This window comes from Colossoma macropomum, unplaced genomic scaffold, assembly GCF_904425465.1.
Source record: "Colossoma macropomum unplaced genomic scaffold, Colossoma_macropomum, whole genome shotgun sequence".
NCBI classification, from domain to species: Eukaryota; Metazoa; Chordata; class Actinopteri; order Characiformes; family Serrasalmidae; genus Colossoma; species Colossoma macropomum.
Genome location: NW_023494803.1, coordinates 27,805,266 through 27,831,471, shown reverse-complemented (window position 1 = coordinate 27,831,471; position 26,206 = coordinate 27,805,266). Strand labels below are relative to the sequence as shown.

The 26,206-nt window shown below is 38.9% G+C and overlaps 1 protein-coding gene across 1 annotated transcript in view; it reads right to left on the bottom strand.

The window, feature by feature from the left end:
* mapkbp1 (mitogen-activated protein kinase binding protein 1) overlaps positions 1-26,206 on the bottom strand; it is a 54,005-nt gene that overhangs the window by 13,018 nt on the left and 14,781 nt on the right. Inside the window, exons 3-15 of the mRNA XM_036593113.1 lie at positions 22,655-22,717; positions 20,769-20,826; positions 17,299-17,469; positions 17,073-17,210; positions 16,725-16,907; positions 12,654-12,814; positions 10,816-11,005; positions 9,740-9,877; positions 9,449-9,633; positions 7,758-7,849; positions 5,171-5,296; positions 4,043-4,113; positions 1,946-2,067 (exon numbers count right to left, since the gene is read on the bottom strand). Of these exons, the coding sequence (XP_036449006.1) occupies positions 1,946-2,067; positions 4,043-4,113; positions 5,171-5,296; positions 7,758-7,849; positions 9,449-9,633; positions 9,740-9,877; positions 10,816-11,005; positions 12,654-12,814; positions 16,725-16,907; positions 17,073-17,210; positions 17,299-17,469; positions 20,769-20,826; positions 22,655-22,717 (1,698 nt within the window). The remainder of the gene's footprint in view (positions 1-1,945; positions 2,068-4,042; positions 4,114-5,170; positions 5,297-7,757; positions 7,850-9,448; positions 9,634-9,739; positions 9,878-10,815; positions 11,006-12,653; positions 12,815-16,724; positions 16,908-17,072; positions 17,211-17,298; positions 17,470-20,768; positions 20,827-22,654; positions 22,718-26,206) is intronic.

Below are 26,206 nucleotides of genomic sequence, written 5' to 3'. Positions count from 1 at the left end.
GCGTACTAACTGCTCGCACGAGACCAGACAAGCAGCGTGCCAGCACAGGGAGGAGCAGGCTAAGTGTTGGATCACTGAAGTGCTCAAGGCTCCACATGTCTTACATAAGGAACAAAGCAGAGCTTGTGCCCATTTAAACCAAGCCTGCACCCCTATTCAAGAGCTCTGCTAAAATCGCCTACTTCCCAGTCTAATGACTCTGTGGATCTGCGTCATCTATTGCTGCTATGTTAAAAGGAACACTGCAAAAAAGATATTTACTGTAAGATGAAGTGCTTTCATGGTCAGATGGACAGATCAGTCTATATCTATAGCACTGTTCACATTTTCTTCTCCTCGGTGCAGCCTGAAGGCTTACTTTAGAGGAACAAAAGCATTTCAGTTCAGAGTCATGTGCTTTGTTTGTTACTTCCTAATGTTCTGCTTCCCAATATAGCCTCTGGCCAAAACTGAGATGAAACTATTTGAATTGACTTTAGTGAATCAGATCATTCTTGTTAAATCCAATACTACAGATTCGAACACGTTCCCTCTTTTTGTTCTAAATTAGGAAGTACAGTGTAATGAAATGTTGCTCCCTTGAGGATAGCGGTGTCCTTCCAAACAACTACTCAGACTAGACTGACTGGCACCAGACTCCAGATTGTGTGTGCGTGCCGTGGTGTGCATGAGCACATGGATCTCAGCATGCTTGTTTCCAACAGATTAACCTGACAAGCTTCTAATCCCGTTCTGCAGCAATAACACCTGAGCAATAATCCATCAGTTTTACGAACAACACTGCAGATGCAGATCATTGTCAGGCACGAACAAGTATAAGCACACACATGCACACGTGTGCTCACACATGCACCCTACAACTGATAGACAGATGCTTTCCGTACAAACACAAAGGCTGTGACAGAAATGGATCCCTACTCCTTCATGAGCATTGCACTATATAGGGGGGGCTGTTTAGTTTACTAAATAGTGGCAGAAATGCATAAATCAACAAATGAATTTGGACACTTTCTCATAATTAGCCTGTGTCACCATTCATCAGTCGCAGAAACAAACCAACTTGAGTTCTTGTGAGGCAAAAAAGGCTTATTCATAAGTGCAGACATGAGCATAACATTTTGAAAAAGTGCAAGGGAAGGGGAAAAAAAAATGTATCCTAAAAATCACTCTGGAATTCAATTTTTTTATTTTGGGCACTAAGAGAAAAATCGATGAAATACTCCATAGTGCCCTTTAATTGCAAATAAGGATCGATTTCAGTTGCATTGCTGATGTTATACCAGTGTTATGCTACAAATAACATACAGCTGTATGCATAACTTTGAGAATTCACAGTGAAATTACATGTTTTGTTGATTCTGACTCATCCTCTGCAGAGAACTTAAATATGGCATTTTTACTAATTTTAGTGTCCAGTTTCTTTTTATTTGTTAAGCATAACATTGAAAAAAATTAAACCATGAAACACATAATGTGCCATAACTTTTACACAGGCCACATTTTATGTTTTTCCCCCAATATGTTAAATTCAAACAAATAAACAGTAACTGTGCATTTAATTGTGAAAAGGTTCTCAGTAGATGTGTATTTATTTTCACTTAGGAAATGAACAAAACATGCAATTTGACCAGGGATGCCCCAACTTTTGCATACAACTGTAGTAATACTCAAGTGGGTTTGCCACCTCAATCCTGTAAAATTCCTGGACACTCGATCAGTGACTTTCCCAAACAACCTTGAGGATAATCCCAGCCAATCAAACCCATTCTTTGTATAAATAGTTTAACTGAATAAAAAGAAACTGCTAACATATGAAAATGCTTGGATTCTGGGACATTTTGTGTGAATTTTCTCCTGGACTGACAACCAAAATCCAACACGATCCAGGAAAATCATGAACAGGTGGCATATATTCAACACTGCAACACATACATGCCTCTCTTACCTGATGCTGCGGTCCTGGCAGCCAATAGCAGCGTACTTGTGTGTGGGGTCAATAACCATATCATAGAGGGTAGTCTTCCTCACAATATGGTGGGTGCGTGAAAACACAGTTCCTTCATCTGTCTGTAAGAGGTTATGCAACGAGAAATGAAGAATATATGAAGAAATGAATGAATGAACAATAAGACTAAGTTTATTACTGATAGGAATTAATGTTTCACAATAAAATGAATTGGTGATTTTTTTTAATCTAAAAGTTAATTATATTGTTCCTATAGGGTAAATCTATAGCTCTAGAATGATGCAGTCCAATAGAGGATCTATGGCTGCACTCACACTTAGCATTAACATGCGTCTTGGGTGATCGGATCATAAGCGGCCAACACTAAGTTTGGGGGGTAAATGGAGTCCAATGTGTCTCGGAGATGAATTGCAATCTGATTGCCCAAACCACCTTTGGAAGTGGTCAGCGATGCATATGACCACATAACATTTGTAATGTGAATGCTAAAGCGTCCAAACAGATGCGTCCTGACAGCAAAGAAGGACCACCTTAATCAACTGTGTTATCACAGCAAAGACAAAAGCAGCTTGTATCTTCGTTTTTTCTCCAGTCTGTCTACAAATTGGGTTATCAATTCATGCAGTCTAAAAATTTTTGTCAGACCTTACACTTACACGAATAAAGACTTGTGGGACACATCCACTTCTGATTAGATCACTATAGATGGATGTTAATACCAAGTATGAACCAAGGAGTAGTCTGTTAATTTGGCTCTGTATCCACAACCCAAGAATGACTTATTGATAATATCCACAAAAAACCTCTCAATAATGGTTACAAAATCATTCTGAGAATTTGCAATCAAAACTCCTGCTCCATCAGCTCATTCCAACTGTAAACAGCTTTACTCTATCTTATTCCAAATGCAAATAGAGTTTCCACTGGGCTCTGAAAGATTATGCTGGATTAAGAACTGTTAGGAACACTTTACAGCAGGTACAGAACAACTGAGCTGAGCATTTAAATAATACAATATAATAATACAATATTAACCCTTAGAAGCATGACATAATCTGATATTATTTCTCACTCACAGCTTATTGAAATATGCAGAGAAATTTAATGTTTGCAAGTAGAACAGGTGATGATTTGATTTAAATTTGACATTATTATTATGGAGTTATTATGCATGTAGTGCACACAGCAGTTTTGTGTAAATGTTTGACTCCTGCACAAATGTAAAAATGTCAAACGCAGACTCAAATCTGTCGACATATTGTAAATTAAATGTAAATGTAATAATGTAACTCATTACACAACTAAGTAATTACATTTAAGCAGTATAACAAAATGGCCATAACTAGGCTTCTAATAGTTAAAATTAAAATGTGGCTTGGATTCTCTCTTATCAGTAGCTGCAGTAGGTGCCTGAGTTAAAGGCAGCAGTGTTCCTTTTGCTGGAGTCAATACATCTATCGCTACACATTAATACCTATACATATTCCACTGGTGTTTGCTGCTTTTATCTGTTCCAGTCTGACTGCCTTTGGCTTGATATCCCCTTTACATTATTAATTTCAGAGTAGTGCCAACAAGAACAGCTGAGGACTTTCAGAGACTTTCCCCTTGTGTCATGCATTTCAATCGACTTCCTCTCTCTCCAAACATTCATCCAAAGGCTATAAAATGCAGTTTGTCCTACTAAGGCAGTTTAAAGCAGCTTTCTCTGTGCTTTCTGTAAACCTAGATTTTTAAACAAGGCTAATAAAACCAAGTGTGTTTGTGCCTACCGATTCTGAAACATCTGTGTAGATTTTATAGGTCTCTAAACTGTGCAACAGTGGCACATGAAACTGCATATGATATCATGAGGCTCAGGAATTTCACTGTTTTTAGAGAGCAGGCTCGAGAAATAGCACACTGATCCAAAAAGGAACCCCTCCCCAGCTCTGAGTATGGTGAGGTGTAGGAGAATTACAGGACCAGAGAGGCTGGTCAAGGTCAGGATACGGATCTTTTATATGCCAAAGAAAGTGTGGAAAAATGTGAATAATCAGTTCTTGTTTCTATCAAGAAGAAGAAAGCTCTTCTTACCTTCTGTGCAGTCCGAAAATAGATACTTTTGTCAGCACCACAGCTGATCATTCTGATTTTGCCATCATTTGCTAGGGGCAGAGAGAGAACACAAAGGAATTACACTGAGTCCATTCTTTATGAGTTAAATTAACTGATGAACGTTCATTATTAGTGAGACTAGCTGTTTGTGTCATGCCCTGCCTGTACAGCTGAAAATGCATTAATCTCAAACTTCCTCATGATTTGATTTGATTCAGAATTCAAAATACACAACATGTGACTGAATGAACTATCTGTGCAGTAGTGGAATAGAAACCATAAAAACAATCAAGGGATATGTCACTTTACTGTATTATGGTTGATTATCATATATATGATAAGCCTCTGAGCTTTGTTCTGATTGGCTGCCCTGTATGGTGCCTCATTCAAAAAGCAGTCCAGGTTGAAACACCCCTTATCCCTCCAGTGTGAATGGGTGGGACTAAACGCTGTACACTGAATAGGTGTAAATGAGTAAATGTGTTGGTTTTTGTGACATCTCAAAAATAATTAATTAAAAAATATTGCAAATCCAGTTTTTTGCAGCTGGAGAGTGAACAGTATGTTTTAAAGCTTTAAGAGTGTTTTATAAATAAATAAACAAACAAGCAAGCAAGGAAAATTCCCTGATATGGGCCCTTTAAATAAAGTGCTCCTTTGAAAGTAAGAGGCTATTAACTGCCTATTTAGCACAAAAGATTCATGTATATTTATGCTACAACAATTTGGTATAGGATTAGCAGCAGCATTAAAGTACAGCCTGTGGTCACTTACATGACTCACAATACATCATTAAATTGTAACACAGACCAGGCAAAATATACATAATGAACCGGCTGATTGTCAATAGCATGTTTGGATAAAAAAATCTGATCATTTACCAATCATGAATCACTAAAAACAATACTTCATTTTTGGATTTTTATGTTTGAAAAATAGCCAGATAATTTTATTATGATATTATTTTTATCATAATATCATTGTATAATAATACATTATTGAAAATTATTGTAATCAATTCAAACACTCTACAAATAATGCAGATACATCGGCACCATTAGATCAATGCGTTATGATGCACTGAGGCATTATAATACCCCAACTCACCAGCAAAGCGCACTGCAGTGATAGAAGACGAATGTTCATCCAGTGTCTGCAGCAGGCCATACTCGCGCTCTGCGTCCAGAACGTGAATCAGCCTGTCTCTGCTTGCTGTGGCCAGTAGCCTCAGACCTACAGAGACCACACAGGCAAAAAAGAGTACAAAGACTCTTACCATTAACTAACCTGTAAAAACAAATTTTCATTACCGCTCTACATGCCACATTATTGCACTGATGCAATAATTATTGCTCTTCTTTATTAGCTTAATATCTGAAACAGCAGGTTGAATAGAGGGCCATAAACCCAAGCAGCAGCATTCTGCAACTCAAGCAACACCCTGACTCAACAACACACTGTTACCCAAGTGTGACTTAACACTTAACAAGCTTCATAACATCTGAGGAAATAAACAAAGACTGAAAGAGGTTCATAAAACATTAAAAGAGCTGGATACCAGATTACGCTGTTTTTCCCAGAATACATTACATTTTCAGTTACCATCATGATTAAAGTGGTCGGTAAACAGATGTCATGAAATCACAGTATCATATGTCAGAAAAATGATTTACATTTAATGAAATGTTCTTACAACAGTGATATCCTGATAAACAATTTACTCCAGCAGCCTTTAAGCAGCAGGGTGCATTCATCTTAATAAAGCAAATCTCAAAATGAATGCTCTCATAATGTTCTAATAGCTTCATAGCAACCACACAAATGGCAATGTAATATTCTTCAATGAGCTCAGCAAAATCCAATTCAAGAGCTGCCCACTGGGAATGCAGCCTGTGAATGTCATTTGGACTAGGGCAATGCACTCGGAGCCTCTGCACACCAATCATTTTCAAAGTCCCATCCAGAGCGAGCAGCTGCATAATGGCAGAAAAAGAGACACTTGCCTGATAGACTGATCCTGAATTTGAAATGGAAATGTGGTCTGGGGGTTTGTTAGTGTGAACTACTAACTAGTTCAGTTTGTAGGCATTGATGTTTAGAAGTCCACTGCCTAACCTAATATGTCTAATATGGCCCAGCATAATATTGGGTGTTGAGTTGGGGTTAGGATGATATGTCAGGCTTGGGTCAGGCTCCAGTTTGTTTTCCAATCAATTTTCAATATATCAATTATCAGTGTATGTCAAGGTATTCATTTTGTATATAGTAGATTTGGTTAATTTGAAGGAACATGTTTACGTAGGTTTTGTCCACTCTCACTTAGTTTCAAACTCTCTCTCTCTTGTAACGTTATATTACATTATCTATAGTTGCGTTCGGAATAGCTCTGAAGTATGAAGAGTGGGTGGATGCAGATAAATCCTGAATTCAGTTGCAGTCACACCGTGCATAATGAGAGGGATGTGTTGGGTTGGTGGAAAGTCACAGCAGATCTTTCCTCTTGCTTCGGGTACTAAGTTCTTTCTGCAGTAGCATCAGTAGCGAGAGGAACTTTAACGCAGTGGGGCCAACAGTTGGTCAGAGGACAATAGGACTGGCAATTCCACAAAAATATACTGATAATACATATCGTTAGTGTATTACAGATGTGTAAAATACCAGACTGTCCTCCCAAGGCATTATTTGACAAACAACTGTTGCGCTTGGAAACAAAACACTTTAAAACAGAGTCTGCAAAAATCCATCTGTTAGTGCATACAAGCAAGTTTTGGACTTTAAATATGGCAAAAAAATCATATTATGATAGTTGAAGACATTTCAACAATACATGTTACAAAATGCACTAGTAGAGCCACATTTAAAAAACGCCAACAAATTTTAAATTTATCACGATTTATCATGGTAATGCTTCAATTTCATGCCTCTATATTTCATACACTTTCGCGATTTGGGGGTTAACCTACAGGCTAAGAGGGAATATGATCACACGCTTGTCTCCTCTGTCTAATGACTGGTGTCAATAAGTTGTAGCCATCAGCAACAAAATATGTGATAATACCCTTAACCCCTGTGAGAAACAAATGTGTGGAAGAGAAAGGGAGAGAAAGAGAAGGAGCGAGTGTGAGAGAGTGTGTGTAAGCACAGATGTGCTGCCTCTCAGCAGGGCTGGATGGAGACACTCTCCATTTCAATTTCACTCTGAGCCAGAACTACACCTCCTACTAGGACAACATATTCTGCAGCCTATTCTACACTGGATTCCATCCGACTAATAAAAAAAAATTAAGTAAAATGAGAATATTTTTAAGCTCAAAATCACATTGACTATTTCTGGAGACAGAATTTTTGTTCATTCATATAGTTAAATGGATTCCTCCTTCTCCCTTCTCCTACTCATTTTGGCTTAAGTGTTTCAAGTTTAATGGCAGACTACATTCTATGCCACCCCTACGAGCCCAATTACACATACCTAAGCCTAAATGATAAGGCAGCTTTAATAAGGGAGATGTTATTAGCTAGTTCCATATGTGTGAGCTAGAGACAGCAGCCAGTATTGGCCTGGAGAGCATCTGCTAAACATCTGAGCAGGATCAGCAGTTTCTCCAGGCTTTGAATATGGTATGCTCTGCTGCAGTCTGCTAGAATGTGTTTGCTGGTCCTCTGGGAAACTTCCCTGTAGGCAGTTCTCACTCACCCGTCTCAGGCTTTGAATACTCCAGACACAGGATCTCAGAGTCGTGGGCCTGCACGTTCAGAATCTCCTCCATGCTCTGCAGCTCATGGATCCTGGAACAATACAACCAATAAAGCACCCTTTGCACCTTAAACGAATTAGATTCTCTTCACTGTGCAGTGTCAGAAAAAAAATAGGAAACATTTAACAGAAATTTATGCAGACATCTTAATAACTAAATGTAATATAAAAATCTATCAGTATTTAATATGCCCACTCTTCATGTTTGGTGCACACTACTGCCACTTTAATGCTTCCATCCTTCCAATCTTGAAACCAACAAGTGACAACTTTGTCTCCCCAACAAAAGCTGTTCCACAACTGATGTTTGTTCCACAACATTATGTTCCCCTTCAAAGAGACAATAACAGTCACACAAGTAACCAACCAAACTCACCTTAACTGCCTCTAAACTTCTGTCTTATGTGCATCATCAAATTTCTAAAGGAGATTTTTCTAAGAAGATCATATTTAAGATTATTCACTTGCACAAGGAAAGTGAACACCACCAAACTGTCACCATCAGATAAACAGCACTAAAAGCTTTCATCTTTGAGAGAGAGGAGAAAATCAAGCTCCACTTTTGCTTCAGATCTGAAAACATCCACAGGTGTTTCTGTCCATCTTTCCACAGTGACAAAACATCTCAGTGTTATGAGTATGGAAAGATGTGTAACTGTCAAGAAGCTGTTAAAGAACAAAAGCACTATAACAACAACACTGGACATCCGAGATGTGGGGTAAAGTTTTATGGACTCATGAGTCTAAATGTGATGTTTTTGAGAAGGCATTGTGTACACTTCTAAAGTCTCCCATCAGTCAAGTATGGCGGAGGATCAATGCAAGTTTGTGGATGTGTAACATCTGGATTTGGTGCTTTGTTTCTGATTGAAGGCACCATGAACCCTGATAATTACAAACAAATTTTAATTCATTATGCAATACTCCTTGAAAACATTTGATTAGGAAGAATTTATTCTACAGCAAGATAATAACACTAAGTGCACCGCTGAGAAGATCAGGATGTAATTATCAAACAAAGAAGCTACTGGTGTTCTCAGAACAATGGACTAGACATACAACTTTAGATACACTAAATACTAAGATCTCTCTCTCTCTCTCTCTCTCTCTCTCTCTCTTCTCTCTCTCTATATATATATATATATATATATATATATATATATATATATATACAGAGAGAGAGAGAGAGAGAGAGAGAGTAATTTTGAGTAATCTGAGTTAATCTGAGGCTTCTGAGTAATTTTCTGTTAAATATGTTTTCTGCTTTTTTCCTGACACTGAAAAACAAATAACTTGCACTATATGGCTGTTTTGACTGGAAATTAAATACATGAAAGCATGGTCTCTGACGTTTGCACATTCCTGTAAGTTTTAAGGTTTCCTCTATACAGTGCGCCAATCAGTTTGGCTAGAGTCCCCGTTTAAGCTCTCTACAGTAATGGCACATTAGAGTGGCCGACACTTCTGTGTGGCTTTGCACATTTCTGTGATTTTAATGTTCACTGAGCAGCCAATGAATCACAAACACTGTGCTCTTTCCATTAAAACCTCAGTGGGTCAATTATCTTAAATCAATTAGCACAGAGGTGCTAAGTTGCAAAGCGGAAGATGAAGCTCCCCCAGGATCGAACCTCAGTGTTCCATTGCGGTCCCCTGATGCCAGGTGCTGTCCGTCTGGACTGACACACATGGTCCTAATGCCTGTACGGTTCTCCGAGGTCTGTGGATCAGCCTTTTCCAAGTTGCTTGAGTTGGTGCAGTCTGTGTCCAACAGGGTTGTAAAGTTATCATCCATGTAAATGATCTTCTGGAGGTCCTGCATGAAGCATTTATATATAAACATTATTGGAGAGCAACAGAAAGAGAGACTTCAAATTATAAGCATGTGGTTATAAGCTGAGCTGAAATGTTGTGGAACTGACAGTGCTGATGACGTTGTGGTTGAGTGTGGCACTGTGTGTGTCCATGTTCCACAGGCGGATGGTGTTGTCCGAAGAACAGCTGAGGAAAGATCCTGGAGCGAGGCACAACTGCTCCACATCACTGCTCTCCGGGTACATCTGAGGAGCAAGGAAAGCTGTTAACACCTGCACGCCGTAGAAAAGCAACATCCACGTCAGATACAGTTGTATGCAAAAGTTTGAACATCTCTGATGAAACCAATTTTTTTTTGCTGATTTTCTAAGTGAAAATAAGTTAACACATTCTCTACAGAAAACAAACTATAACAGACTATATGGCATTTTCTTCAAAATTTAGTGCACATTTTTATTTTCTTTAACATACTGAAAGAAAATAAAACAAAATATAAAAAGTGCCATTACTTATGCATACCATTTTATGTTTTATTTTTATTCAAATATGTTGAATTTAGCAAACAAACAATAACTATGCATTAAAACACATTTTTGCACATTTTATTTTCACTTAGAAAATCAACAAAATGTCATTTGACAGGGTGCCCAAACTTTTGTATAAAACTGTATATTCAATTCAAATGTCTGTAATCCTGAGTAGCGCGAGTCACAAAAATTGCTACAAATTGTCCAGAATAATAACAAACATAATAAATAACAAGTTTTGCCATGGAGATACTGCTAATTAAACAAGAAATACAAGATATAAAAACACATCTCAAAAACGCCCAGTGTCCAATTATCATGCAGTCCAAGACCAAAGATATGGAGTTGGGTTCAATTCAAGGTCATTAATTCATGGCTGTATAGACCTTACATCACTCTTTGAGAGTTGTTATACTATTCAAATGTAATTACTTAATGATTTACATTCTGCATTAGTCTGCACTGTATCAGTCAGGAAAGCAGGGTTTAACTAAAACAACTGGAGCATAAAATTAAAATTTGAAATCTAAATATAAAATAAGTATTGGTACAGGCCAAAAAATCTTCATATCAGTTGGGTCCTAGTTCATACGTTTGGCAATTCTGTTTTATACATGCTGTCAGATTTGCTTCACCTCTACAGCTGAGTGCCTTACCTCTACACTCCACACACACGATGAATGGTAAAGGGCAGAGTAGACCTTGCCCACTTTTCGGAGGTCACGGACATCCCACACATAAAGACTGTGATCGTTGTAAACACAGGACAGCCACCGGTTGGTGGGGTCATAGGACACAGCCACTGTATCAGGATACCGGGCGTCCACATTGTAAGCAAAGAGGTGGCTGATGGTAAGAAATGATGGATTAGTCATAAAGAGAGGTCAAATGTAAAATGTCAGTAAAACCCATACTGTAACCAAACTTCAAACACTGCTGTTAGGTTTTGGCATGCAGGCTGGAAATGGTGTTTCCACTGGAATTGTGTGGTCAATTTTCAGTCAATTTTCAGATGGTAATGCAGACCTGACACACCACAACCCTGAAACTGAAAGACTTTCACCAAACCAAGGCTAAAACCTCTATAATATTGAATATACACAAACAAATTTATCCCAGCATATTACCCATGCAGACCACGGAAGAATACCTAAAGCAAGATTTAAAAAAGATAATGCTCTTTGGTATTCACTAACCACAAACAAGACATAAGGGGTCAAAATCTTTTTCCGGGCATATTTATGAGGCACATGCTAAGCAGTCTTGGGTGTCTTTGACAGAGTCAGTTTGAAGGTCTCTGAAGGGAAAACCACAGAATGCTGAACAAATGACTGGTCAGGCTGCTCAGACAGCCCACAAACACCCTGGATGAACTGTGAAACAGGAGGACAGGCTGCCAACATTGTTTGGAACAATTTGCATATTTATGACAGCAGCTAAGAAACAAATACCAGAAAACCCACAGCGACCCACTTTAGAGGACACAATGAAAGCATTTATACCAATCAGTTGACTTTTAAACATGAGAGGTAACAATATAACAAGCTCTGATTATTGAACACAGTCTGCATATTTAACAAAAAGTACACTAGGATGCAGCACTTTCATTCCTGCATAATCTTAATGTATCCAGCCTTAAAGTCATAGAATATGCACCTAGAATGAACAAATTACATTACTACACAAATAAGCTATTTTAGACTCTTCATATTCTTTGTTTAAAGGTCCTCCATATTCTGACTGATTGCAAATTGGGATTCAATTCAACTGAATTCATTTCAATTCATTTATTTATATGGCACTTTTTACTAGGGATGCCCTTCAGTCACCAAAAATGGTCAAAAATGTTTTTTCACAAAAGTTTGAACACTTCGCTCTTCTGCACTGAGCAGAGTGGACAGGTTCAAACAGTATGAGCAACAGAAGATAGTCAACATGCCGGCCACATGGAACTATTTCACGCTTTCCATGAGGGCCATTACATTAGAGATTTACAATCTCTGTTCATCTAGAGCATCAAGCTCAAAAACTTCTCCATTACAGGTTTGATACCACTTAAAATGCTCAACATTCCGCTCAATATTCAGAATGCAGCAAGACAACAGAAGCAGAAAAAAAAGGCCCTCTAAGCACGTCAATGCCACAGTTTATAAAATGCTGAATTAATGAAAAAATTAACAAACATCAGTGTCACAGTGTCACTGTTCTCTGTTGCTGAGGTTGTTGGATTTCGTGGTGCATTCTGTAACCTACATACTATTATAATTGTAGCAAGTAAACTGTGTATGTATAGTGAGCTCAGTGTTGTCTAATTAAAAGCAGATTTTATCAACAAAAAATGACTTTTCTTTATTATCTTGTATGTAATATGTTTAATCAAAAGCATAAATAAAATAGCAAATTAGAAAATTTCTTCTGGTTTTTGTTTTTTGGCCAAGTGTGTCTTGATGAAGTAGGGAGTCCTGCAGAGTGTGAGTGAAGTGTCGGAGCTTACCTGGCCTCTGTGACAGTGACTATGTCAGTGCCGAGGCTGTGTGGGCGAGGAAGAGTGCAGATGAAGTGCAGATCGGCCGGGCTGAACGCTCGCACGGTTCCGTCAGCACAGCCACAGAAAATCAGCTCCTCCGTCACAGACAGAGAGGTGGCCAAGCCAGTCTGGAAGATCAGGAGAAAAGAACTGAATGTTAGCAGGTTAAGATTCCATAAGTAGACAGGAACTTTACACTTTACCACCCTTTTGAGCTCGGGATCTTTGTACATTTAATTAGAGATGTGGAATTTGTGTATACGAGCACTGAATTGTAACATGAATCCACTGAGGAGTTAATGGCAGACATACCGTCACTGTCATAAGAAAACCTAGTAAATTTTTGGAACGTGCCAGCAATCCTTTGTGTAATACACTTTATAAACATTATGACCAACGGACTACTAGAAATTAGAAAAAAAAAATGTTAAGAAGGTCTTTCCTTTCTATAAAGTTTCAGAGATGCACGGTTTTGTTACCACAGTGACATTATGTATCTTCTGAAGTGCTGTTTGTATACTTGACTGTGTTGATGCAGGTGAAATGAAGATCTCTGTGGGGCTGGCGTGTTTGTGCTTCAATTAGTGCATCGGTAAATAAAGTGGGACAATAGAAACATAAAGAAAATAAAGTAGGACATCGCCTACCCTGTTTTCCAACTCAGACGCATTTTAAACCTAACATCATCCATATTACTGTCTTCAAGACTCGTGGGGAGTGCTAGATTACAGCTAAGAGAAAGCAAGTTAACACCAAAAACAGTTTAGAGAGAAGGGAGAGGGAGCATCTAAATGATTTATCATCATGATCATCATCCCATGACGGGCATCAGATGTCGTTGATTCAAAGTATCTAAAACGGTGATGGAGGTAACGTGGTATTTACTTGCTCAACCTTAATAGACTTTGATACATTTTTGGATAATCAAATCAAAGCCAGGAATGTGGCATTCTTGCAGTTGATGAGGTTTCAGACAGAGAGCCTTTTGTCTACTTTTCTAATGCACACACATTTTTGTCTGCGCGGTGAACAGGGGCTGCCACAGAACCCAGACAGTGCAAGCTCCCACCTGCTCTGAGCGTGACCCAGTTTGGCAGTGAGATGGTGATGGTGAAGCAGATCTACTTTATCTGTGAATTTATTGTGTGTTTCAGCCAGCGGCTGCTTACGCCTCCAGCTCCCTCATCACTCTACACCGACCCTCCACTGTGGGAATTTGCACTTCTCTGCTCCTGGTTTCAACCACACTTTCCTCACAATAAGGTCTTGCTATAAACAGAGCAGGCCTAACTTATAAAAGAGGAAAAATAATAAGGATGCGCCAAACTTTTGCCCCAGAAACTGTCGGCAAACAGACTAAATACTAATTTATTTTTCATTGGCAATGAGAATTAAAAATAGATCATGGTTAAAAGACACTAGGCAATTATACATTGTGTCTTGATTCAACTGATATATGCACCTGCAATGCACCAGAATTTAAGGTTTAATTTACTAAGACTACAGCTTATGCTGCTTTCAAGCGCAAGTGGGGTGGTAGTTTTCTCCAAGGAGGAACTCATTCACCCAAAGTGGTTTATGTGTGAGAGAAACAGAACACTGTGGTTGTGAAATACATGATGTACTTTCTTAGTTAGCTGAGTTGTATCTGTTTTGCTCTATTTTACTGGTGTTTTTGTCCTCAAATGAAACAGAAATTAAATGCACATGTTTAAGTTGACTTGACAGTTTATTACATTTGCAGTTGAGTTTTTCTGATTGCTTTCTGTTCTGATCTTCTGTCATGATGAAAATAGTGTTGACATCACAATGACATTACAATGTGCTTTGAAAATTTCAATGTACAATGAACTTCATCATCCCACTTCAAAGGGCGTTCCTGTGATGTCTTGCGGAAAAAACCGAGACCACTTGAAAGCAGCATCATCGCACAAACTTTGTATAGTCCTGCCCACTATTTGCTTGCTCATGCAGGCTTAGTGAAATAATGGAGCTGTCACCAAGCTTGAGACAGGACAGAAAATGAAAGTATATTGACAAAGATATAGAGGCGTTAATAATTGAAGTTCTTTCCCACCAAAACATTCCACATGAGTATTGTTAGAAAACAGAGTTTGTGAAACAATAACACAAAGTGCATGCACATATTGCAGCCCGCATTACAGCATATTTTGCACCATGTCTTCTCAAATACCTGGGGCTGTCTCACAAAGCAGGATTTATGGTTTAGCCAGCAAACTTTAAGCTTAGTTCGGGCTAAGACTGGATTGTCTGTCTCACAATGGTGGATTACTTTATCACATTACATCACTATGGCAATTTATTTAACAACCTGCTCCAGGGCAAGTAAAGGCTCAGATCATTAACAGCTCCTGGACTAGGATTTATTAAGCCTTGAGTATCTAAATCTGGGTTAATACAGAAAATTGTTAACTACCTTTGTAAAACAACTTTGCCAAAGTTCCATTTGTTAGGTTTTGTGAAGCTGAAACTTAGCCTAGAACTCTATCTCTTAGTCGAGGGCTTCTGCTTTGTAAGACACGCTCCTGGTCTCGAGCACTTAAACGCTATTCTGATGGTAAACAATCTTTCAGCGCAAGTTTGCAGCTTGTGCTTCTGTCTAACTGCTGTGTTTGCTGCCATTGTAAATGGAAGTCTCTCAACACACCTACTGAGATGCACATTAATACCTGGTTTTAGAAGGCAGAGCAAAAAAAAAACAAAAAAACAACGCAAAACCCACCACCAAGAGTTGCTCCAATTTTAGTAAATTTAGCAGAACATGTAATCAGCAGTGCATGTAATATCTCCACCTACTTTCTACACAATTCCCCACATTCCGCACAGTTGTCCTTCAAACAGACCTCTGAAGTTGTGCGTCATTCTGTAGTGGGCAAGGCCATTCAATGACAGGATCCAGTGACATTCAGTGGAAAAAGGTTTGGAACATTTTTGGGTACTGCAAGGTGCGACAGCATTGATTTTTCACTTTTAATTTTTGCCGTAGAGAAATCCATATATAGGTAAGATAAAATGGATTGAGTTTGGGACCATTATGTGATGAAAGCTTAGACCTGGGGTTTCTAATGTGTGCATGATGCTGACTACAGAATGATGACACAACTTCATTGGTCTATGCATACGTACATGCATGAGAAAGAGAAGCACATTTAGCATTTTTCTGAGTGTTTAGTCTTGTGCGCCAGGTTTGTACATAACGTGGACAGAATGTGCTCGATTTGCACCTGAAACTAACTCAGCCCTTTGCAAAAAAAGAGCTTTTTTCTCATTATCTCTTTAGATCATAAAAAATATAAATCAATCTGGCGCTTGGTTTTCAGTTTCAGCGTTTTTTTTCAGTTTTCAGTTTTCGTCCAAGAATTTTCATTTTGGTGCATCACTAGAAACTATTAAAGAATGTAGAAGTATGGGCATGTGAGGTGTAAGTCAGGTCTATGAGCAGTAAACACAGTTCCACTGACACAATGCAATGTGAGCACAAGACAACAATGAATCCGAGAAGGGCTCCAGTAATGGGGGAATGCCTGGGTTCAACTTAGTATGATCACAATGAAAAAATCCATGTGTAAGACACCCGGCAGGACAAACAAGCGGCCACCAACTGAGGTCAGAATAGGGGTACATGAGCTTCTAGATGTGAAGTGAAAGTGGCTGGTACAGTCCTGAAAAACAACTTACTGCGATACTGTCGTTTTTCTAGGCAGTGTAGGAAGAGGAGAAGCAGAACAGACTGATATCAGACAGGAGCATGGTTAATTAGCACATGCAAACCCTCCCAGCCCACAGTTGCTCAGCCAGAAAAAGCACCCACAAACAGTAGGGCCTCATCACAAAACAGCACAGATCAATGAAACAACAAATAGTCCTAAACTCAATGTGTAAATATAAGAAGTGCAAAAATAATACAAAGAGCCAGTCAAAAGCAGTTTCAACTGTATTTAAAGTCATTTTTTCATGCCTTACAAAGGTAGCAGCACAGAAACATGTGAAGAGACTGCAGTTGTCAGAATCACTCACCCTGAGCTCCACCCATTTATCCAGCAGCCTCTTGTCGTTAAACTCGCACAACAGGCCTGAGGAGGTGATGCAGAAAGTGCTGTCAGCCTTCCGGCCCTTGCCACAGGCTACATCACTGAAGAAGTTATTCCTGAGCTCTCCCAGCAGCCCGGAACGGCCCAGCAACGGCACTGTGGCGTTAACCTGAAAGTGACCACAGGTCTGCTTTTATGTTTTTGTTAAAATTACAGTTTTATTGCTTTATTATCTGCGACTATAGTTCAGTTTGCAATGCAATGACAAAAGCAGAATACAGAAAGTAAATGACACAGATGGATGAGTCATGACTATTTAAAGATGGGTCAAAACCTTGGAGGACTTTGCGTGATCCAGGTACCAGAACTTCACATGTCTGTTTCCTGCTGTGACAAAGTAAGAGCTGTCATCGGAGAACGACACGGCCGTCACTTTACTGGACACTTTGTTGGCAGCCACCACTACATTTTTCTGAAAGGGTAATAAAAAGAACTTCATTATCACTGATGAAGGTTTGATTAAACCTCTCTGGGTTACGTGAGCTAACAATGTTAAGCACCTTCCAGGCCCAGACGTTGACGATCATGTCGTGCTGGTAGCCCACGCTGACAATGTACTTGCTGTTGGGAGAAAAGGCCACACAGGCCACGCCGTATTTATGCTCCTGCAGCTCTGCAACCTGAGTCCTCTCCACCACATCCCACACACGCACTGCAGGCATATGACCACTCTACAGTGAGACAGAGAAAGAGAGAAAACAGAAAGAAGGACAGAGAGAAAGAGAGAGAGAGAGAGAGAGAGAGAGAGAGAGAGAGAGAGAGAGAAGAGAGAGAGAGAGAGAGAGAGAGAGAGAGAGAGAGAGAGAGAGAGAGAGAGAATCAGAAACCATGACAGGGAGAAAAAGAACGGGAGGGATAAAAGATTGGGCACAATTACAGTTAAAGCTTTTTAGGTTTTAATTTAATTTCTGCCAAGATCTGGTTTTATGCTAATTTGTACTTTGTGCTCCTTGTACTGAAAGGTGAAGGATCAGTTCAATCTAGCGATTATACAAGTTACGCAACTCAATCAGAACAAGATGACGAACTGTAAGTATCGAGGGCCGTGAGCGGATTTACTGCAGGAGTTCTCCGATGACTCTACTAGAACGTCCTGCTTTAATACACAGAGCAGCCTGACTGCGAGTATCATTCAACACTGCAACCAAACACAGAGGCTGCACTCTGCACACAGGGGAAGCTGTTTGTGTGAGGGTCAACCATGGCAGACAACCACACACTGTGATCCTTCTGCTCCTGTTTTCTCCTCTTTCACTCGCTCTTTTTTCTCACTGCATACACCTTCTCCCTGACTCTCGTTTTCTCTCTCCACACACACATTCTATTTTTCTCTCTCTTCTCCTCTCCACGCTTTTCTCCACTTTTCACCTCTTACCGACAGCAGACACTGTTGGTGCGTAGGCTGGCACCATGCCGCCTGTTGCTACGGCAACCGGTCAGCACACACTCACACTGCTTTCAAGCGCACTGGTGGCGGAGGCTCCTCCTGAACGGAAGGGATTAGTCGTGCACACCACTGAAGTCTTGTGCTGAGCGTGTATGGATCAGTGGATTAGAGAGGCACACAGCTCACTCCTCTCTCGTGTTCAGCCATGCTATCTGTGGCCAAAAAACCCTGACCAGCCCAGGTTTGCACTGAAGGCTCTGATTTGGAACTGTTACAACTCCTACAGTGCAAATGGTCAGTTACATGGTGCTAACCTTAAATCATCAATGTTTGTATATATTTGGATGAAATATTTCACTTGAACTTTGCTTGAACAACTTTCACGGGTGTGTCCTGTTGGCTGAGTAGAGCATTTGTTCTAGATGGTGCAAATATTTAGCATTTTTTCCAGACTGCTACTTTCATGTTACTTAAAGTAACAGTTTAGAGAAAAACAGGAGGGTATGGTACAATATGGCTACAAATCCATGAACAAGTGAATTTGGTTACCCTTGTTGCTGTACCAAGCACAATGACCTGGAACAAATGGGTGGAGCTAGTAAAGGTGCAAACTAAGGCTGAACAATTCACCTTTTTTAATCCAAAATTGCAATTTAAAAGAGTGCAATTTTCAGATCGCAAAGGCTGAAATCTTAATTCTATATATTCTACGTTATTCACTGCTGTCTTCACAAGTGGAAATATTTAATCTAATAATGCAGAGCTTGTGAACTGATCTGAGTCTGATGAGCTACATTCAGTGCTCAGGCCTTTGGCCTCAAGCCCAAAAAATGGATGTGCTTGTCTTCTCGTTCAAAAAACACTTGGAGTTTTGGTTAAAGAAAATAATCACTATTAAATTGCAATCACAATACTGAACAGAAAAATCACAATTAGATATTTTCCACAAATCATTCAGCCCTGGCACAAACCACTAACTGGCCAAACTCAATCGTCATAGTGTGTCAAGTCAGATGACTGCTATTTAAAACACCTACCTAGCCAGAATCGCTCTCTGTGACTCTACACATACACTGACCAGACTCTAGTTTAGTACACCTCCTTGTATCTATGCTCAGTGTCCATTTTATCAGGTACCCTTACCATTTAGCTGCATTTTATTGTTCTACAATTACACACTGTAGTTCATCTGTTTCTCCGCATACTTTGTTATCCCTCTTTTACCCTGTTCTTCAGGAAAAAAATGTTCAGGACCCCCACAGAGCAGGTATTATTTGGGTTGTGCATTATTCTCAGCATTGCACTGATGTGGTGATGGTGCTAGTGTGTGTTGTCCTTTAAGGGTCCAGACCACTGAAGAACAGGGTAAAAGGGGGTTAACAAATTTTGCAAAGAAACAGATGGAACTACAAAGTGTTCTTATTTGGTAAATGGACTTGACAAAAAGGACAAAGAATGTACATACAAGAGGGTGTACTTCATGAAGTGGCCAGTTGGTGTAAAACCAAATGCAGAGTAAAAAGTAAATCAGAACTTAAAGCTCTTCCATTTATGCTACTGATGCTTGTGTTTTCTGATAACTATAATAATTTTGCCTACTTCCATAATGGAAAACAGACACAGGTACTTGGTTCGGATTTGTAACTGTAATGTACCATACTGCATGGTGGAAAAATGATATTAAACAATACACACAGCCCCAAAACTTCCATTACTTGTTAGCTATCTTAGCCCCAAAGGCTAGTATAGTGAAAAAGTAAGTTTAAACCCTGTTAAACAGACTTGCTTATGGGTTTCCGACACTGTGCAGTGGACATAATTCAGGTTTCAGAATTGCTGCTACAACTTGTACTTTTGTCCATTTTAGGGTATAAGGTCAATTACTTGATAACTTCATTAATCTTGTAACTCCAATAGTGGCCGTGCTGTGATTTATGGGCATTTGCTTGTGTGAAAGTTCTCTACTAGAATGTAGTCTACTTTATACTAAAAACAGAAACCTCCACTGATGAATAATACAAAGACTCCCATTGGTGCATATTGTTTACATTTTCTATAATTATATGGCTCTGTGCAGATTTTGCTCTTAGGTTGGGTCTGGCTGGGCTTTTCTTCCAATTGTTCACTTCTCGGATTGAGAGAGGCCCGGTCTAAAAGCTTTGCCTACAGGCTTGGGGATGACCTTGTACACCACTGTGCTCCAGAGTAAAACTAAAGAAGAACACTTTAAACAGTAAACATTATGTTTTTCTTGCTGTTGCTTTAAAAACACTGCAGCAGAGGTGGGTATGTTATCTTGATACTTAATCTCTCCAAATGTTTAAACGTTCATTTTAACATACCTAACATATCTGCAAGGGAGGACCGCACAGTATCATTAACTACAGAAGCCCAAGGGTACAGAGAGACAGCAGTATTGTGTTGCATGAAGCTGCAGTTCATTTTCATATTTCTCCACCTGCTGAAGCTTTATGTGACAGATAAAAGGCACAGTGCTGCTTTACAGTGACTCATTATTCCTGGGCCATGACGTGGAGCTGTGACGTAACCACACTCTTCAAAGTGAAGAACTGTAAAACTCACCTCGCCTGTGACCACATATTTGCCATCTGGTGAGAAAGCTAGTGTGGTGATGGTTTTCCTGAGTTAAAAGAAAAGAGAGGGAAGTGTTTGAGTTATTTTGTTGAAGTGAATGCTTCCTGTCTGCTTAAGAGGCTTCCTGTCTGGCAGGCTAGTGCTCATAACCACAAAGGCAGTGACTCACAGTACAATCAATGTCATGAACATGTCTTCACAATTTCAGCTAGAACAAACATAGAGAATTGGAACCACTTTAATTGTTTGGAACTCAAGTCAACCTGAATGGTATATTAAGGAGAGCTTTTAACAATAGATATAAAATTTTACAAGCCTTTTATTTCTAAGTACTAATTTTAATCTAGGTGTAAGACTTGGCCTTTTGGACTACTAGGGACATCCTAGTGTCCGAAAGCATGTTGAGTCTTGACTCTACAGAGCTAAGCACCTCCTTTTATAACAATGGCCATAACTACGTCTGGAAATGGGTCACATTCCAAAAGGCCTGGCCTCCGCTAAACCACTTTTTATGTTGTGTTCCTTCCTATCTTATAGTGGCCATGACAATAAAAATTAGGAATGAGACAGAAGAATGAACAAACTGTAGTTTTAAAAGTTTTAAACTTGTGCTCAAAACAAGCAAAAATCATCTCTTTGGCCTCAAAAAGTCTTGAACAGCGACAAATTATGTATCATCATGTGTCTTTGGCCTCTTGTCTGTGGTATCTGTAATTTTAGGCCTTTTTTACTGTAATTACAGGGAAGTAATGACTGGTGTGGAAAACTGTGCCAAATCCACAGGATCACAGATCACTCTAAACATACCTTTAGTTCTATTCAGTTTAAATGAATACAATTTACAGTGCACAGTGCTTTCTGTAATAGACATTGTTATGAATCAATCAGAGGCCGTATTACAGAAACTTCCTATCTTTTTGTCTTAAGTTAAGATCTGACAGGTCAAGATAAGATTTTTCACAAATTTGTATTACAGAAGCAAATCTTAAGTCAGGAATCTTATCTTGTGGTGGAATCTTTTTTTATCTCAAGTTAGGAAATCTTTAACTAAGTAACTCAATCAAAGTTGACAATCAACTGTTACCAAGCAACTGACCTATGCACATAGCTGATATGTAAAAACACAGCTAATCAAAATAATCAGTTTAGTTACCCAGACAGCTATCTACTGCTACTGACGTAAAAAAGGCAAACAAAACTAAAGTGCAATAAACTTGAAGTTAAGAATATTGTGTCAGTGCTTTCTTCTGTTTATCAGTGTCGCTGCTCTCCAGTTTTAGTTTTAGTTTCCCAAACGCTTTAGCCGACCACGCTAACTAATCCTAATAAACAGACACACGTTCAGCGCTGTCTCCTTATTATTTACCACCATCACTGTAATATTTTATCTGACAAGTTTTCATCAACATTAACACACGAAGGTAATAAGAGGGGACGGTGGAGATCGTGTCTGTAGTGTCTGAGATTTTTAAAACGCTGTTAGAGAAAAAACTTCATAAGTCAAAGCACCACTTTCAGCGTAGATAAATGTAATATTACTATGCTAGTTGTAGCGAACTATGCTGCCTGTCACCGCATAAAATGATAGAAACAGATGGTTAAAACAGAAGTGAAGACACATCTGGGGTTGTCTTAAAGTTAGAATAGAATTTAGGAAATTTTGTCTAGTTAGGATGTTTATGAACTTAAGAACTATTGTTCTGTAATAGCTTTTGTCCTAAATTCAGTCCTTACTGAAATTGTAATGGTGACTAAACAGATAAGATTTCAGAGTTAAGAAGTTTCTGTAATACAGCCCCTGGTTCTACAACCTATAAGCTTGAGTAAGCTGGTTGTAATGGGGCTGTTGATGCAGCTATGACCGGGAGACTTACCTTGAGTTGTTGAGAATGTGATACTGTTTGTTCTTCTTGGGGTTCAGTAGCACCACCACACACCTACAACAGAAACAGAGGAGAAACACTCATTAACTTCACAAGTCTCAAAGCAGAAAACACACTGTGCATTTATTTTTTGGCATTTCTGAGTTTCTTTGCATACATTACAAAAAGCAAATCAAATATAATTAAGAAAAAACTTAACATTATGTTAAGCCAACCATTTTATTAAGTTCTGTATCCTCAGTGTATTTCTTTATCATCACTCTTAAAACAGTTCCTAAAGGTTCTAGTGACGCACCAATGTGGTAACTGTATACTTAAATTAGCATTATAGAGAAACGTAACATTTATTTGAAGTGGGTTACATATGCAGTAAAATTAATAATATGCAGAAATTTTAGTGCAACAGCTGAGCATCACCTACAAATTTTGTTTTTTCAGAGTACAATAAACGTAATTAAATATTTGATTTGAAATATTGTTCAAATTTAATCATCTGTCAAATGCCTCATCTGCCAATGCCAAACCAATGATTCTGATATCGTCATGCATCCAGGATGTTGGCCGTAGATGGAAAACAGCAAAACAGATATTCTATTGTTTTCCATGAAGCCGCGAGGGAAGATGTTCTGCAGACAGCAGCAGTCAGCAGAACGTTCTCTCAAGAGTTCAACTTTCCCAACCTTGCCACCGACAGCGATGGTGAAATAAACAAGTGATTTTTCTTGAGAGCCATGAATGCCAGAAGTCCAGATGAACCCAGTATTTAAAAGTACCAAAATACAAAGCAGCCTCCTGCCCTTTAATAAACAATCGACACTGTTAAAGCTCTCCTCTGATAATCATTCATTTTACCTGTAACGTGGTCATTTTGCCAACTTTTGCATGGCTTTATGCTTCAATCGCGTACCTTTTTTTTCCAAGGCCTAATTGTAAACGTATCATAAAAGATTCCTAAATCGTTCTTGGCTTGGACTGTTAATTCTAGGGGAAAAAAAAACAACTAGAATAGAACCTTTACATTATGTGGAGGTTCTCTAAACTAAGGTTCTTCACACTCTCAGATTTATAAAGAGTTTTCTATTCACTGAAAGGTTCTTTAAAGAACTAAACGTTGTTCTTCTATGGCACTGTTCTAAAGAACCCTCTGTGGCACCTTTACTTTTCAGAGTGGTCCAGAGAGGCTCAGCTGTCGCTCATACTTGTGTGAGGGGAGTGTGTATTCCAGTGTAATATATAATAAAATAATGTCAATGTTTTTTTTGTCTCTCAAAATGAACAAAAATCTCTAAAGCCTTTTTCAAAGATAAGCTGTTATTGAGTTATATCAGTATGACAGAGGTTCTGCTCTGCTCAGAGCAATTACACAAAGAAAAGGCAGTTACTTTGCTACATAACATACCCTGTAAACAAGGCACACAACAACCTGACAGTCTGAAGGTGAAAATGGAGAAAGATAATGCTTAACCCAACTCCACTAACCTATTTCAAATCAATCATCTATCCCAAATAAAAATACAACCCAACAAATTTCAAACTAGGAAGAAAAGAGGTAAGGAGGAAGAAACGTGTGTGTCTATGTGGCTAAACACCACCTGCTGAAAGTAGGTTAGATGGGTCACTTCACATGATTCCCCTCCAAATCTCGTTATGCTCATCATCCACTTCACTCTATTCTAAGAACCACTTTTTAAGGGGAATGGCTCCTCCACTATGAAGCACATTGCATAAGGGGTCCTAAAAGCTTTGGGAATCAATATTGACCAAATCACCACAGAAAACCCCTTCTGTGAGGTTGACCAAATTACATACTTGCACACTAACTCTACTCTCTGAAATTGAACTAAAACAGGACTTCTTCACAAAACTTTGTTAATTGACAGATATACAACAGGCAGGGACCCAAAAATACTTTGATACAACTATTAAGCCATATCCTCACTGTTATTCTCACACAGACAGAGAGTCTCTCACAAAGTACAGCAGCAGCTTGCTCTAAGCCTCAAGTCTCTACTGGCTGAGTGCCACCCCTGTGGCTCTGTCTGTAAATGCAACACAACAACGTACAGGGAGAAGCACAGGCTGAGTGTTTAAGTGCTTTACTCAGAAATGTGGACACCTTGACACTGTATTCGGACTGCAGGCGAAACAAACTGGACATGCCAATTTGATTCTGCTTTGCAAAGGCACATTATCAGCATATCTAAAACATACAGCTGAAGACTTATATGATATGTAACATGCTCCTAAAACAATGAATATAAGGTATAACCCATTAAGCATTTGTTTTATATACAGTGTAATGATTTTAGACTATTTTATATGTTCACATGTCAATGTTAATCTTTCCTTCATGTTGAGTGAAGCCATGTTTAAATTAATTCACTTAAATTGATTTACTTATGTGTATTTGAAAAATCAAGGATGTTAATTAAGCAACAATCTGAATATTTTCTGTGCTTTTAATCAATGGCAAGTCTCATTTAGGTATTGAAGGGGTAGACTGACATAAATATGTGCACTGGCCACCAAGCCAATGAATTAAGAATTTGTGGCCAAAATAATAGAAACATGTTTATCATTTATACATTGTATTTACAATGACCAAGCATACTTCACAACCAAAAAACAGTCAGTTGTTGCGAAACAGATTTGTTAAAAGGAAAAAACAATGCAAAAAAATCTCAAAAGCAAGTGGCCACTCAGACTAAGCGATCTGCATTTTTAGTAGCCAAAATGTGAAATGTCGTAATCAGGGTAGAGGTGGGCAACATGGTGATATTCTATCATTATCGTGATAAATGTTTTATTGTAATGAACAATATGCTTTTCCGGAGCAGATCAAGCATATCATTTGTACTTAAAGAACACTGACCAACTGCATGCTTCATCACGAAGAGAGCATAAACAGTCTTGTTTAATTGGAATGTGAAATGTTAAATAAAAACATTGTACCCAGAATGTTTTACAGGCAGTTTGTTAAATATGGCACTACTTTAGAATTGTGTCTGTTAAAATACGTGAAATGTATCAGGAAACATATTTTTGCCATACTGTCCACCTCTAGGCAACTTCTACCCCTATTTTCTTATAGTATTTGTTGGTATCAGAGTAAGAATTCTAGTATTGTGATGACCCTACTAAGTACAGCTTCTAAGAAAACTTCCTTTTACTCAGTTTTGTATTATAAAGCTGTGCATCAGCAGTGGAGGACTCATACTTTAGGCATTGCTGTAAAGAATGAGCTGATGTATCAATAACACATTACTCATTTCCCCAGAAGCCTGCAGTCAGGCACTCCTCCACATGTTCCTGTGCTTGTCAGTGAGGAGGGAGATCCAGAAAAAAGGACTCCTTTGGCGACTAATACCTTTAATGGATTTTCAGAGCTATTTATGCAGAGCTCCAGATAGGATTGACAGTGCTGTGACCTATGAGTGAGACGGACATGTAGACATGTGAGAACACATGGTAACACGACTTACACACACAGGAAGAGGGGGAGCTCAGCTCATCACGCATCAGAGATACACCCAGATGTGAATC